The 17,024-nt window shown below is 43.7% G+C and overlaps 1 protein-coding gene across 1 annotated transcript in view; it reads left to right on the plus strand.

The window, feature by feature from the left end:
* The window catches only part of wapl (cohesin release factor wings apart-like), a 146,836-nt gene that overhangs the window by 52,899 nt on the left and 76,913 nt on the right, over positions 1–17,024 (plus strand). Inside the window, exons 10-11 of the mRNA XM_075690464.1 lie at positions 1,330–1,442; positions 7,147–7,223. Coding sequence (XP_075546579.1) covers positions 1,330–1,442; positions 7,147–7,223 — 190 coding nt within the window. The remainder of the gene's footprint in view (positions 1–1,329; positions 1,443–7,146; positions 7,224–17,024) is intronic.

Below are 17,024 nucleotides of genomic sequence, written 5' to 3' on the forward strand. Positions count from 1 at the left end.
AAGCAAATGTTTAAAAGTTTATATGGTCGATAAAACTACTATCGTTACTTATCATATAGCTGTCTACTAATTTGCTACTGTAATCGATGCTTCACCTTTCGGACAAAACTGCGACTTTTTTTATTTATCGCAACTTTAGTGCATTGGCAGTAAATCTTTGTGTTTTACAAATGAGAAAAAGCTGTATTTCTGTATGAAAGAATGAGCTGCGCGGTACTGTAAAGGACTTTTCTTTCTTTAGGTCACGGCAAACTGATGCGCGTTACAATTGAGGGCAGTTTTTTTCCTTTTTTTGGGGCACGAAAAACGGGTGCGCGTTACAATCGAGGGCGCAGTAGGATCGAGCAAATACGGTATTAGAAAAGAAAACGAAGGTCAAGTTAAATTCTATAATTTCATTACGAATTTTAAATGTTGTTTTCTTTTTCATATTTCAACCGTGTTGGCTCAGTAAAAGTTCACGAAACTTGCCATGATGAATCTTTAGCTCCTCTAGAACACGATGTAGTACATATTTATCGATAAACAATGAACTAGGCCCTAGCAGATGCCATCTAAATCCATGACATCTCGGTACGGGTACACCAAGGCGGCATCACTACCTGTCATTTCTTTTTGCAGTCAACCCTTTTTGCTTTAAGTGCTACAGTAAGGAAATTCATAATGCACGAAAATGCATAATGTATTCGTGTATGCAAAACTTGAATTCTGTCTGCTTTTCTGATGCGTGTTTATAAAGATCTCATTTATTGAGGTTTAAATTAGCATCCGTGGGGCAGTGGCTTTGGTGTTGCGCTGCTTAGCCTGAGGGTGTGGGATCACATCACGGCTGCGGTGGCGCCCATTTTGATGGAGGCAGAATGCAAAAACGCTTGTGTACTGTGCATTGGGTGCACATTAAAGAACCACAGGTGGTCACAATTAATCCGAAGTCATCAAATATGGTGGCTTCATAATCATATCTAGATTTAAGCATATAAAACCCCAGAATCTAAACCCCAGTTTTTAAAGACTTTAGTTCCTGTGTATAAATTGTAAACATAGTGTTTTAAAGCATATTTCGCAGTTTTCAGCAAATTTATTTTAAACTTTACATGCTCATTTTTTTAAATGAGATGAATGTGATCGCAATAAATCTCTCTACCTATTGAAAGCATTTTTTGCATTTTCTTTTGTTTTTTTGTGGGGAAATTGAAGGTTAACCAGAGTTGAAGCTTCTCAGTTTTTACGATCACACCTGTAATTTTAATCTGCATTATCGTTATGGCATTTCGTTGACATTATTACCAGCACTCACTTATGCCAGTCATTGTTTGTCTTTTATTTTAGTGAGTGAATGCCTCAGTTATTTTGGAGAAGGAATCACATTCATGGAAAATCCAACGGACTTCCAGCTGGAGAAGCTGAAGAAGATTGACAGGTGCTCTCGTGTACTAGAAAATGTGAGTTACGTTTAAGTTTGAAACACCCATGTCACACGGCCATCCTTGCGCTAAGATACTTTAATGGAGCCTTTCGGGAAGGGAGGTTGGCAATCTCCCTTAGCAGCTGAAAAGAGTACTCTTGTTCCCACAGTGCTTGATATAGAAATGACATGTTATTTTCATTTGTCTTTAATTTGCTATTGCTTGTAAATATAACAAACCTTGGTCCCATAACAGAACAGTTCAAGCAGTGGTTGATCACATTGATGCTTGCTGCTTCCTTGTACTCTGATATAGAGTGCCCCGTCGTGCTTCATAATTGTGCACAAAATGTCTTAAAAACAAATTGTTGCAGTCAGGGCACATAGTTACAGCAAGAACAGCAAAATCAGTAGCCGTGCCATGCCGCGCCAGGCACTCCTGCTGTGCCAATTGTGCTGAACTATACCAAGAGGCTCTGCTACATCCTGCTACATCCTGCTACATTTCCGCAAAATATGAGAAATCTGCGGCCACTCTGGTGCCGAAAGGGTTGATCTGGCTTTAGAAAATGGAACTACTAAGTCGTCAAGCACCTTTTCTCCACACCAGCAAAAGCGCGTAGCTTGGACCAGCGGCTGCAGTTGCCTCTGTAGTTGACCGAGCCAAACTTTTCCAATTAAGCCTGGATCACACTGCTGTTTCGTTCATGAACTGTTGTCTATTTCCAGTACCTTCCACCCCACTGCGTGCAAGTTGCTTAGGCAACAGAACAACGTCGCTTTTCAGGCGGCAGCTAGTAATTGTGCTGGCACCGAGCGCGACGCTGTATGGTGTCTCACTCAATTTTTTTAACGTAAAGCACACAATGTGGTCGTCAATATGGAATGGAGAGAAAAAAGTTCTTCCCTTCCTTATACAGTCATAATATACCTCTGCACCCAGTCTTCTTTTTAGGCAATGACCCTCTATTTAATTTTAAATCAGTGCTCAAGTTCTTAGAAGAAACTAATACCATAGCAATCATTTGGCCAGGCTATTTGTAGCACAGCCTCTGCTTAGAGGCTGTAGCTGCAATGAAATCACTCACACAGCACATGCCTCGCAGCCCTTGCACTGAAGGGCTCTGCAGAGGCACTGGTGCTGCTATAAATTAACATGTTTTAGTATCTTATTGATCTCAACGTACTTTTACAACCATAGGACTCACTTTTCATTGACATTATTTTAATAGATAGATATTTTACCCCATTTTAGGCTAATATACAGCCACTCGATTGCCGCCATATTCATCAATACTCATTGCCATTCATCACCAAATGTCATGGCGCTCTTTGGCCATTTCTGGCCCTTGCGCCAAGAAACGATATCCATCATCATCCATGGCGGCCATGAACAAGGTTGCCGCCATACAATTTGTCTCTTATGCCTCCTCTTTCGTCGGCAAGGCAATTTCATGGCTTTAAGAATGCCATATACGGCTGCTACTAAGTTTTTGTTTGACTCGGCACTAAACAACTTTCGTCGCTGGATACTGATAGAGCGGCGCTGGTTAGGCCTAGCTCCATTCTACGGCCGTGACAAAAATGAACTGCTCGCCAACATGGTGGTGGGCAGCAGGCCGTCGCGGTGAAGTGGCCGTCAATATGTACAGACCAGTAAACTATCTCGGCAATTGGGTGCGAAATCAGGAGCTAGTCTGGCGGCCGGAAGCCGAGATTGGGTCCACTGGTGACATGCCGGCAACTACCATGAACGCATCGCAGCCTAATCTGCCCACTCACTGCACAGTCAAAGGCTAGTTGTGCTTATCTGCACTTTGCGACAGCGTGTGATGCACACCGAGCTGCGCAAGAGGTAAAAGCGAAATGCCCCTGTGGTATCGATCATCATAGTTTTTCAAGTAGATCTTATATCGAGAAAGCATAGCACAGGGCAAATTTAAGTAAATTTTTTATATTGTGGACGTTTAAAGAAGCAACAAATTAATTTTACTGCTAAAGTTTGTTTTGGACTGCCTGATTATTTGTACACGTTTTGAAAAAATCGGTCAGCAGCTGTTTTCATCGTCGAGTTTCGCACTCAGTATGCTAATTCCACGTTCAGTGGCGAAAGTCCCGACACAAAGGCGAACCCACCATGTGATGTAGGTGATTATATAGCACACCAGCCTAGAAGCCTGGTGGAGCTATAGCAGACGCGCCACTGCCCTCTTTCAGTTGACATTCCCCCACAATAAGCTACATAAATTGGAGGGAGGGAGAGGGAATTTGTGTTTAGACTCCCACCCACGAATGTGAAATGGCCCTCAGTCCCCAGCAGCTGCGGAGCACCTGACCAAGATGGTGGTCAGACCTGTAACGCAGCAGAGGGTGCTAAGAATCTCTGCACCAGGACAGGCTGCCAATGGAAACTGACCCTGGCAACGTTCAACACTCGAAACCTCTCGAGTGAAGCTAGCTTAGCAGGACTCTTTGAAGAACTATCAGGCATTGTTTGGGATATCATTGGCTTTAGTGAGAGGTTAGAAGAACCGGTGAGGCTTATGCATTGCTGACTAACGGCCATGTCCTCTGCTATTGAGGACTCCAAGATAAGAAGCAATATGGTGTAGGATTCCTAATCCATAAGGACATAGTGGGCGGCATTGATGAATTCTACAGCATTAATCAGAACATAGCAGTAGTAAAAAACTTAAGGGGTATAGAGTAAAAGTAGTATAAGCCTACGCTCCAACTTCCAGTCACGATGATGATGAAATAGATCAGTTTTATGAAGATTTTGGATTAACAATGAGAAAAAGGAAAACTCAGTATACTGTAGTCATGGTCAACTTCAATGCAAAAGTGGGGAAAAAGCAGGCGGATGAACAGGCAATTGGCAACTACGGTGTCAATTCTAGAAATGCTAAAGGAGAGATGCTGGTAGAATTCACAGAAAGGAATAAGCTGAGAATAATAAACACCTTTTTCAGGAAACATAGCAACAGAAAGTGGACCTGGAAAAGTCTTAATGGTGAAAGAAGAAATGATATTTGTTTTCATACTTTCTGCCGATCCCAGCATGGTGCAGGATGTAGAAGTTATAGGTAGGGTAAAGTGCAGTGATCATAGGTTAGTGAGGGCTAGGATTCACCTGAATCTGAACAGGGAAAGAGTAAAATTGGTCAAGAAGGAACAGGTCAACTTGGAGGCAGTAAGGGTAAAAGCAGACAAATTTGGGCTAGTACTTGCAAACAAATATGCAATCTTAGAACAGAGAGATGATGATGATGACATAGAGGTAATGAATGAAACTGTAACGAGGCTGGTTTCAGAGGCAGCAATTGAAGTGGGAGGCAAGGCACCAAGGCAACCAGTAGGCAAGTTCTCCTAAGTAACAAAGGACCTAATAAAGGAACGACAAAGAATGAAAGTGTCCAACTCAAGAGATAGATAGAATTCGCGGAACTGTAAAAACTGATCAACAAGGCGAAAATAAGTGGTATTTGAAATTCTAACATGAGAAAGACTGAAGAAGCCATAAAAAATGAACTCAGCCTGAAATCAGTGAGAAGGAAATTTGGCATATGACAAACCAAGATGTATGTACTGAAAGATAAGCGGGGTAATGTCATCAGCAATCTTGAAGGTATAATAGAAGCAGCAGAAGAATTCTATACTGACCTGTATACTACCCAGAAGACTCGGGAGTACTCCATTCGAAACAATAATGAAAAGGATACAGAAACTCCTCCTATAACTAGAGATGAGATCAGAAGGGCCTTGCAAGACATGAAACAGGGAAAAGCGGCAGGAGAAGATGGAATAACAGTCGACTTAATCAAACATGGAGGAGAGATAATGCTTGAAAAACTGGCGGCCCGATATACGAACTGTCTATCGACTTCAAGGCTGCCAGAGAAATGGAAGAATGCCGACATTATACTAATCCACAAAAAGGGAGACGTTAAAAAACTAAAAAATTATAGGCTCATTAGTTTACTCCCAGTATTATATAAAATATTTACCAAGATAATCTCCAATAGAATAAGGGCAACACTGGACTTTAGTCAACCAAGGTAACAGGCTGGCTTCAGGAAGGGATATTCTACAGTGCATCACAGCCATGTCGTTAATCAGGTTATCGAGAAATCGGCAGAGTACAATAAGCCCCTCTATATGGCTTTCATAGGTTACGAAAAAGCATTTGATTTGGTAGAGATACCAGCAGTCATAGAGGCATTGCATAATGCTGCATACCGCTTACATAAATACCCCGGAAAATATCTACAGATATTCCACAGCCACCTTAATTCTACACAACAAAGGTAGGAAGATACCTATAGAGAAATGGGTTAGACAAGGAGACACACTCTCTCCCATGCTATTCACTGCGTGCTTGGAAGAAGTATTCAAGCTAGTAAAATGAGAAGGCTTAGGAGTGAGGATCAACGGCGAATATCTCAGCAACCTTCGATTTGCAGATGAGAATGTCCTTTTCAGCAACACTGGGGACGTGTTACAACAAATGATTGAGGTGCTTAACAGAAAGAGTGTAAGAGTGGGGTTGAAGATTAATATGCAGAAGACAAAGATAATAATGAATAGCCAGGGAAGGGCACAAGAGTTCAGGAACGCCAGTCAGCCTCTAGAGTCTGTGAAGGAGTATGTTTACCTAGGTCAATTACTCGCAGGGCACCCTGATCATGAGAAGGAAATTTACAGAAGAATAAAAATGGGTTGGGAGCACATACAGTAGACGTTGTCAGATGCTTACTGAAAGTTTATCATTATCAATGAGAAGAAATGTGTACTATCAATGCATTCTACCAATGCTGACATATGGGGCAGAGACTTGGAGACTGATAAAGAAGCTTGAGAAGAAGTTTAGGACTGCGCAGAGAGCGATGGAACGAAGAATTCTAGGCATAACTTTAAGAGACAGAAAGAGAGCGGTTTGACTCAGAGAGCAAACGGGTATAGACGATAAGACATTAATAGAAAAAAAAATGGTGCTGGGCAGGTCATGTAATGCGCAGACTAGATAACCGTTGGACCATTAGGGTTACAGAATGGGTACCAAGAGAGAAGAAGCGCAGTAGAGGACGGCAGAAGACTAGGTGGTGCTATGAAATTATGAAATTTGCGGGTGCTAGTTGGAATCGGTTGGCGCAGGACAGGGGTAATTGGAGATCGCAGGGAGAGGCCTTCATCCTGCAGTGGACATAAAACAGGCTGATGATGATGATACTGCTTTTACTTTTCTCCGTCTTGATTCATATCACATCAGAGTTCAGACAACACTGAGGCAGCGATGCTACAAGGTTACAGTATTGCAAAAATGGGCTACTACACGGCAATATATTCTTCTTGCTGCTTCCACATGGGTGGAGGCCATCAGTGCATGTACGTGGCATGTGATGATTTTGTTAAATAGAGATAGCAGTGCGAAATTTCTTTCTGAAATTATGAAAGTATTTTATGGTCTTTCATAAAGGCATCCTAAGGTAGTGGAAAAGGAAATGAAAATTAAATTGTGAGTTTCATTGAATTGACATTCGGCTGTATTTTTATTCAGCCCTTCAGCAGACTTTGTGTATCTGCCTAAAGTAAATAGAGATTAACAGACCACTAGAAAAAAATGTGTGAAAAAGTGTTGAAGGATGTCAGTGGTCAATAGGTACTGGTCGGTGCAGGTTAGTAGAAAGTCTATACAACGGTAATAACTGTTCTGATTGATCTGTCATATGTGTTTGGCCTAGGTTACATATATGAACCCTGACAACCAGAGGTACCTGCTGGATTTCAAGGGCTCTCTCATGGTGGCATCTTACGTCAGGCAAGTTCATAGCACTGTTATACCCACTTGGAACAATGCTGTACATAAGAATTTATAATTGCAATTTTTCAGACAATTGTACTTTCACATAATACATATATGTGTAATAAACTGTACTGCTGTATAAACTGGACTGCTGCACTTTTTGATGCGTTCTGAAAGAAATGGGAGAGACAAAAGTACCAAAGAAACTAGCTCAAAACATGCTTCCCAGTTTTTGTGGGTTGTATCGTATCACTATCAAATGTTGTCATTGAGGGCATCATTCAGTTACAGCAGATTCCCTTTGAGGTGGGCATGAGTCTGTGAACAAGTGCGCATGGGTTGTGCGTGTCTCCTGCCACTCAAAGACTCTTGTTTGAACATTTCCCATCTACTGTGTACAAGCTGGATTGCTTATTGATTGAGAGCATAGTGTGTTTACTAAGATTTACTAAAGGGGAAACCTAGCGTGAGTGTCTATGTGTGGCATGTGGTAGTTTCACCAATTTCATAGTTAAACCATCGTGAGAACAGTGGGCAACACATTGATTCATGTAACCTTTTATCTCTTGGAATGTTTGACTTTTTTTTTTTGGCATTGAAGTTGATTTGTTGATACACATTCATTGTATGGCAGAGGTTACCATTACAAATTTATTTGATCACATTTATATCCATAGTACAGTCGAACCCGACTATATCGAACCCGTTTACATAGAATTATTCTATATATCGAACAATTTCTGGACACGATATAGTTACAATGAGTATATATCGCAAAAATTACGCTTACATCTAACAAAAATAGCAGCGACACCCGATATATCGAACGTCAAGCGGCGGAAAGTGCTCCCAGAAGTTGGCTTTCCCTCGCGGTGGCGGAGAAAACCCAGCTGCGCGGCTCCATCCAACCGCTCTCCCTACCGTGACCGCGCCTGACCGCGCTGCCTCGGACGAGCCGTCGGCACACCCCCTGCAAAAAATTATCCTGGCCCGCCCACAGCTCTTGCTCAGACAGCCAATCAGATGCTCTTGTGCCCTCGTCGTGCAAGATGGGGAAAGTGCGACTTGTCTCGCTTTTTTTGTGTGCGCCTTGTAGGCCTTCTCCCGCAGTGTTGCCGTGATGAAGCGGCAGAATTTGCCTTTCGTCGTGAAGCTCGCAATCATAAATTGTATCGAACGCGGTGAGAAGTCTGATGTCCCCGCAGAGCACAAGATTCCGAGGAGCACTCTCGGCACGATCTTGAAGAATAAGGGGGAGATTAGGGCTAAAGCGTCCCAACTCGCGACCCGGTGCCCGTGGCGCCCGACCCGTACGCACGGCCGTGTACGAGTCGTTAATCTGAAATTGCTTCAGCCGTGCCGACTTCCGCGTGCTCGGTGATGACCGTAAATTCTGATGAATGCAACGAAGCCGTTGCCAGTGTTGCCGAAGTTTGGAGCGAACTGTCAGAATTTCCGGAAGCTGTTGAATCAACGGTGGTTGAGTTTGTGAGCGCAAATGATGTGTCGCGACCACGGGAGAGCCAGAAAACGAAGACTACATTGCCAACATCGTACCGAGCACATGTGAAAGTGGGCACAATGAGGAAAGCAACTACAGTCCTTGGCCCACATCCTCCGAAGTGATTGGTGCGCTCGTACTAGTCCGGTGCTTCTGCGCGAATGTGGAAAGTTGCTGCCTCAGCTGCTCCGACTCCTTAATGTGGAAAAGTGCGTGCGTCGCAGGCAGCGAAATTGCCAAAGCAGAAGAAAATGCAAGACTATTTCGTGCGAAACTAAGCTAGTTTAATCAATAAAGTGATTTTATAAATGGTATGTGCTTTTATGACATCCAATTATTTAGCAGGCTTATATCGAATTATGCTCTATATCGAACTGATAGGCGTTTTTTTGCGAGTTCGATATAGCCGGGTTCGACTGTAAAAGATGTGAGCAAGGCAGCAACCTGCCAATTAAATGAAAAAAAGTTATTCACGATGCTGCCGCCTTCGGTGGTGAAAATTTTCTACGGTGCATCAGAGTGCTAGAGCTTCAACACCTTTGACTGAGGGATAGCAAATACAGTCAACGACTGAATTTTCGGACGCCCAAATTTTCGGACATGCCCGATATTTCGGACGTTTTCGCGGCACCGCCACGAGCCCCATAGAATCAATGTATAAGGACATCTGAAGTTTCGGACGCTCGAACCCCCCGCCGTCCAATTTTCCGGACTTTTTGACGGACGGAAGGTCTTTTGGCTCCTCGCGCAGCGCCCTTGCGAAGGAAATCCACTTGCAGCCGAAGCATATCACCGCTTTGAACCACAACTAGCCGAATCTAGCCGTCACACCGATTTGGTCTGGCCACGCTGGGTATGTTCATCGCCGCACTTCCGCCTCCGGCGAAGTTTCCAGAGCGGCGCCTTTTTTTTTGTTTGTTTGCGCAGGCCACGTTTTGGCTAGCGTGGTGTGTGGTTATGCTGTTGTGTCAAGTGTGCTCTGCGACGCTAGGCCTAGGTGCTTCGACGCTCGTCAGCGAACTCCACTGTTCGCAACTTGAGGATTTCGCTTGCCTTCGATGGCGCCCACTCTGTCTTCGTCGTCCTCGCTGATGGCATCGAAGCGCGGAAAGCAGTACTGTCGGACGACGTGATCAACGACCTCCGCTCTGCTGGGGTTTCCATACCCACGGAAATAACTTTTGAACAGTTTGTTGACGCTGACTACGAGCTCGACTTCCGTGCAGAACTGACTGATGAGGAAATAGTCCGTTAGGTTGTGGGGGATTCAGAAGACTCCGATGTTGAAAATGAGGAGCCAATGCCTGCGCCGCCTACAAGCGCCGAGTTGACGCGAGCACTGTTGACTTTCATCGGTGTACAGTGCTGACATGACCCTTGCTCAGATCGAGGCGAATATGATCGCATGCAACCGGAACGCCCTCAAAACAACAATCAACAAGTTCTTCAAGCCATTGCAGCAATAACACCGGCTGCCCGACGATGCACATGTACATAATAAACCGGATATCGGCTGCATACAGAGTTTTTGAACGCCTCTTCTTATAGCCACTTACTGATGCTGTGGCAGGGTTTCGGAAGCCTGTTACTTCGCCCTTTACCTCTAGATCTGAGAAAAAAAGAAAAAGGGTGCGTGTTTTTTGCATGCATTCATTTTTTCGGACTGCCTGAATTTTCGGACGTTTTTACGTTCCCTAGAGGGTCCGAAAAATTGGTCGTTGACTTATTTCTTTCCTGCCGTTCCTTATGCTAAGTGCTGGTTGCATTTTTCTTACTGCATTTTTCTTACTTATATTGATCCCAGATATAACAATCTATCAGTTGTAACGACCACATTTTTTTTAATTTTATTATTTAGAAAATACTGCAGGCCTTGTAGTGGCCCTTGCAGGAGGGGCAGAAATACAGAAAAAGACAACAACAAGGAAATGCAAGAATACATGAGTAGCAAAACAGTAAGAGCAACAATTAATTACATTGGAATGATTGCAGGGAAAAAAAAAAAATTAAACAATTTCAGAAACACTGCAACAAAACAAGATAAAAAGGAGCAAACAACACTTTTCAACTGTCGCATGTTCAGCTTTCAACGCATTCAATGCTGTCAGTGTCAATAAGAAGCGATATGGGCAAGTTATTCCATTCGGTTATTGTGCGAGGAAACAAGGAATATTTAAAGGTGTTGGTCCTGGCAAAATATGGAGTTAATGACTTGGCGTGCCGGTGCCTTGTTAATCGCCCTGTTAGTGGTTGTATGTATTGCTGCGGATTAAGAGATAGCTGATTATTCTGAAGCAGATAGAGGAACTTAATCCTTTCAATCTTCCTCCGCAATTTTAGTGTTTGTATATTATTCATTTTCATTAAGTTTGAGGGAGAGTCTGTTGGACGGTATTTAGAAAATATAAAGCGCACAGCTTTTCGCTGAATTTTTTCTAATGCATCGATGTTGCGTTTCGTGTGCGGGTCCCAAACAATTGCCGCATATTCTAGTGTAGGCCTTATAATGGTGTTGTAAGCCAACAGCTTGGTTTCCGGAGGTGCCATTTTTAATTTATGCCTGAGCAGTCCAAGTTTTCTTAAAGCTGAAGCACATGTAGTAGAGATATGTTTATTCCAGGAAAGATCGTGCGTTATGATAACCCCCAGCTACCTATATTCCTCGACTTCGGATAAGGGTTGAGATGCAAGATCGTAAGTAAACAGTAAAGGGTACTTTTTTTTAGTAATTCTCATAGAAACTGTTTTATTAATGTTGAGCTCCATGTTCCACTGCTGGCACCAGGAATTAATGCTCTGAAGGGTAGAATTTAAGAGGACTTGGTCTTCGTGGCATTTAATTTCATTAAATAAAACACAATCATCAGCAAACAATCTTAATTGAACGGGTTGAGCGATTACTTCTACAATATCATTAATATATATTAAAAATAACAAAGGGCCAAGCACGCTTCCTTGAGGAACACCGGAAGTAACTGGCACTTCATCTGAAGAGCAGTCGCTTATGCTGACGAATTGTGTGCGCTTAGTTAAGTATGCAGAAATCCAGCTAATTAAGTATGGCGGCAGTTTTATTATTTCGAGCTTCTCAATTAGCTTATGGTGACAAACAAGATCAAATGCTTTTCTGTAATCCAGAAATACAACATCAATCTGACCAGGTTTATCAAGAATGCTAGCAAAGCTGTGGATGACTGAAGCTAACTGAGTGATTGTGGAAAACCCCTTCCTAAAGCCATGCTGTACCGGTGTGAGGATGCTGTTGTCACTTAAGAATTCTTTTATCTGGTTAGCTATAATATGTTCCAATAGTTTGCAGCAAGATGAAGTAAGGGAAATCGGTCGATAGTTCGTTATTAATGTTGCTTCGCCTTTCTTAAGCACCGGTACAACCCGAGCCGATCGCCAATCTTTGGGAAGGGCGGCTGAAGATAAAGATACACCAAAAATGCGCACTAGAAAACGTGCAACCATTTCTGCATAGCGGCACAAAAAGGCATTTGGGATGTTATCCGGTCCTGGTGATGATTTCGTTTTTAAATTTAACAGCATAGAAACCACACCGCTCGTCGATATAACAGCAGGATCAACATAACAAGGGGTACGGCTGAAGGGTACATGGTTCGGGGCACTTGAAAATACGCTGTGAAAAAATTGATTATAATGTTCTGCTATACATCGCTTCTCAGTAACCGTTACACCATTGTGTACAATGCAGTCAATGGGTTTCTTTGTGCTAGCTAGATGGTTCCAGAATTTTCCTGGTGCACTGCGCATAAAGCTAGGCAGGGTATATTGAAAATACCGTTGCTTAGCCTTGAATACAGCCTGATTCAAGGCCTCTTGAATGTTCTGGATCTCAGTGCAAAGTGCATGCCGTTGCCTTAGCCTTTTTAGTTTTCGTTTAAGTTGCAGTACTTTTCGTGTAATCCACGGATTACGTTTGGACTTCTTTTTAACTTTGTTTGGAATAAAGTTATCGAGACAGAAATGGCACATTTCTTTGAACTTATTCCAGAGCACCACGACGTCATTCCCATCAAATTCACTCAGCCTGTGATCTAAGTAGTCCAAAACACTTTCATCTCTGGCACGGGAAAAATCCTTTACAATCACTGTTTTATCAAGGGCAATATCGCAACGGTCCATGGGACACGAAAAGTATACAAGTTCATGATCCGAAATACCTTTTTCTACAGAGGTGACAAAATTTTCAATAGAGCGACTAATAAAAATGAGATCAAGCATAGTTTCACTATCTTCTTGTAAGCGCGTCGGCTGTGTCACAATTTGTTGCAAGTTATTAGTTAGCATAATATCAATCAAGTAATCGACATTCTGATCGTAACTGTAAGCAGAATAATCCCAGTTAACGCCAGGCAGATTGAAGTCACCAACGAGAAGTATTTTATCCTGAGAAAAAGTCGACATATGCGCATAAAGGTCATTTAGGAACTGCGTAGGTGACTGAGGTGCGCGATAAACCGCGAATAATAAAAAGGATCGTCCCCAACAACGAAAGTTTAGGCTGATACTTTCGTGATTTTCAATCTGCCGAAGTAGAAAAGCAGGTATGCTATGTTTGACTAGTACAGCTACACCGCCTCCTCTGGAAGGCCTGTCACGTCGAAATACTTGATAAGAAGGTGGAAAAACGCTTGTGCTATCAATGTCATCGCTCAGCCAAGTCTCAGTAATCACAACAACATGTGGATCGTAATTTAAAAGGGTAGCCTCAAGCAGGGCACTTTTGTTCACTACGCTGCGCGCGTTTATGTTTAAAACCCGTAGATTCTTAGTAGTCGAACTAATTCATTGAGGGGCGGATGAGCTTTGACGAGTATTTAATTCTATTCTGGAGTTAGTGTTTTCGTCCCACATAAACAATTGTCCATCCACTCGTAGCTTATCATTGATAAGTTTTACTTTCTTGCCCAGTTCTTTCTCGCTTTTTGCACTCTCCCACAAAAGTTTCCGCTTTCTGCGCGTGTCCGGAGAAAAATCGCTTTGAACTGACGTTCTCGATCCTTTAAGCTTGTATGCGTTTTTCAATACTTCCTGTTTTTCGTTATAATCTTGAAAATATATTATAACTGGCCTATTTTTGCTAGGTTTGCCCAACCGATGAATTCTCCCTACCGAGTTGCAGGTAACATTAAGTTTCTGTAAAAAGATGTCCCTCAAGACTTTTTGCTTCAAATCAGTAACAGTTTCGTCACTGCCTTCTTGTACCCCGAAAACAATCAAATTTGACCGCCTGCTCCGGTCCTCTAGGTCAATGATTTTTTTATGCAGAAGATTCACCGATTGTTCAAGGGATGCAACGCGAGCACCTTGTTTATTGATTTCGTCGAAACGTAACGCCATATCTGACATTAACTTTTTCATCGTGCTTTGCTGAGTCCTAAGTGCCGCCACTTCAGCGGTAAGTTTGTGTTGCCCTTCTAACAGTTCTTTCAGAAGTTCTGCTGTCTGTGGACCAGGGTTCAATTCTACATCCCCGCAAAGAAGCCGACACACAGAATACACATTGTACGCTATGATAATGCACTGTTGTGGGCATGGCACGACCAATATACTGCGGCAATCACTTCTAAGCGTAGTAAAATATGAACTAACCTGCGCGATACAGAAGAAAGGCTTAGACATCATGCCGAAGCTCGGTCTGCCATGCCCACTGAACTCGCAGAGCTGTAGTTGTTCCTTTATAGTCAGGCATGATGACGTCACTTGGTCCCGAGGTGGCGCTGAGGATGCGTCGCAGATGATGCCCTCGAAAACGAGGCACTGCGTCGCTGTTCCTGCTGTCCACGAGCAAGATTCATCCGGCGGTATCTTGAAATGGCCAGACAAATGATGAAGCGGCGTTGACGCTCCGGCTAAGCTCAGCAGAAAAGCCTGCGCGATACAGAAGAAAGGCTTAGACATCATGCCGAAGCTCGGTCTGCCATGCCCACTCTGCGGGCCACATTTAAGCGCATTACTGATTTTCCGACCCTCCCTGTGGAAACTGCTTCCAGATATAATGCATGTTTTTTATATAGCCGGCCACTCCACCCGCCACACTGCTTAGGCCTAACCAGTGCTGCTTCATGGGGAATCAGAAGCCAAAGTTGTGGTTTCATACGTACACTCCGTTTCATATTTAGCATGCAACACTGTGGACGCTAGACAAGAAGTTTGGTCATCCTGATGTATCAATTCGTGTATTTCATGGTCAAGTGGTTCAGACATGAAGCTATGAATCAAAAGTGCATTGGTTCGGCAGCAGACCTGGACACTTGAACATGAACTTTTCGTACCATCTGTCCAGCGTCATGCGAGATATGTGAGATTTCACACAGTGTCACGCTGCGGGCCACCAGTGTATGCTTGCCCCGCACGAGCATGCACATGAAGTTGCCGCGACGAGCTGCAAATGAAAAACACAAAAGGAAAAGAACAGCAAAAGCAAAGTAATCTACAGTCGCCGACCGTTTATTCGGACCTCACGGGGACTGCGGAAATGTCCAAATAAACAGGTGTCCGAAAAAGCAGATTAAGAAAAAAAAATGAAATCCTTTTATTTCCACGCACTTATTCGGGCTCGGCAGTAGGCTTGAAGAAATCGTGAATGCGCCATTACATGCTGTTCCGTTTACGTGCAATCAGATTAGCGTGAATCTCGGAGAGGGTCGTACGGTCACTATGGGCGGCTGAAAGCACAGTCACTGCTTGTACACACTCCGCAAGCGACGGCAGCGTAGCACATGGTGCGTCATCTTCCGACTCAAAGTCATCGTCTGGCGGTGCAGCAGATACCTAACGAATGATCTCGCCGTCGTCGAGTTCTGCGCATGTCAGTACAGCAGTGTCAGCACCTGTGAAACTGTCAAATCAGACTGTGTCCGGAATCACAATGCAACCACTGCGCAGGTCTCGGCAGAACATTTTCCGCGTCAGTAGGGAGCACATCGGAAGGCGACAAATCTTAGGCCTCCCGGCACCCGCTTGCTGGCATTCCCCAGCATAGTCTGCGCGGGCACTTTCGGCGCCATTAGACACTTGACGCAATGTTTCCGTATGCCGTCTTGGATCACCGGAACCTCGACACAGCACGCAAAGCAAAAACCGCCATGCCAACACCAATAGCACAAACGAAAAACATGGCCTACTCGCAACGTCGTGCGCAAAGAAATAAATCAGCTGCTGGATTGTCTTGACATGGCTTACTAAGCTGAAACCGGAACTGCTGTAGAGCTACTCTATCGAACCAGGCAGAAACGATGATGATGAGCGGGGATTTGCAGTAGCGCCACTTCGTGGGGCAGCAAGTCGAACCATGCACCGGTCAGAGTCGGTGCATGGTGCTCTCGATCGAGTTGGCTCAAGGAGTGTCCAAAAAATCAGACGAGAGGTTGCAAGGTGGCGGAACTTTCGGCAGTTGTTATACATTATGGTCTATGGGGAGAACGGTGGTGCTGTGAAGCAGACCGAATAATCGAGCATGTCCGAATTTTTGGAATCCAGAAAATCGGTCGGCAACTGTAAAACAATGTAGTACAGTTAAACCTCGGCATAACAAACTTCAATATAATGAAATTCTCGATATAACTAAGTATTTAATTTTTCATAACCTCTTGTCATAGAACACGATGTAGTTAGAACTTCAATATAACAAAGTGTGTTTATATGCGATTTATGTTATATGCGATTGTGTTATATGCAAATATGACGAAATTTCGCTTACACAGCAAAGGACTGCCGAGGCAATAAGCGGAAACTTACACGGACGCAGATGGTCAAATGATTCAATTACAAGCGGCTACTTGCAAATGCACCTCGCAAATCGCACTTGGCACGACAAAAGCGACCACCTAAGTGAAGCCACATCATGTTCCATATACAGTCCAAGTGCGATAAGATCGTATCGCGCACTTTGTGCTTTGTGCACAAGTGAAAGTGTGGAGGGCCTGGCCCACTGTTAGGTGGCCAACTTTTCGCTGCCTTTTTCACTCCTTTTGGATGGCGGTAGTTATCGGCATCTCCTGGGGTGTGAAGGCCAGTTTTCGCATCGATTCGGTGCCCGCGCGATTAATTTGTGATGCGTTCATTTGTCAGCATCTATTCAACAGCCAGGCGCATAGCTGTTGCTTCGTTGGTTCAACATTCTTTGTTTTAACTGATCAAGGGACCAGGAATGAGATTCGGTTCGTGGTCAGCTGGTCTGTATGTTCGTGGAACTAGTTGCGGCGGGAGAAAACACCAACTGCGTTTCACTTCATTAATTCCTCGAGCTCACTGCGACACTGGCAGATCCTTGGATTATACCCGCG

Source organism: Dermacentor variabilis, chromosome 1 (genome assembly GCF_050947875.1).
Source record: "Dermacentor variabilis isolate Ectoservices chromosome 1, ASM5094787v1, whole genome shotgun sequence".
In the NCBI taxonomy this organism is placed as follows: domain Eukaryota; kingdom Metazoa; phylum Arthropoda; class Arachnida; order Ixodida; family Ixodidae; genus Dermacentor; species Dermacentor variabilis.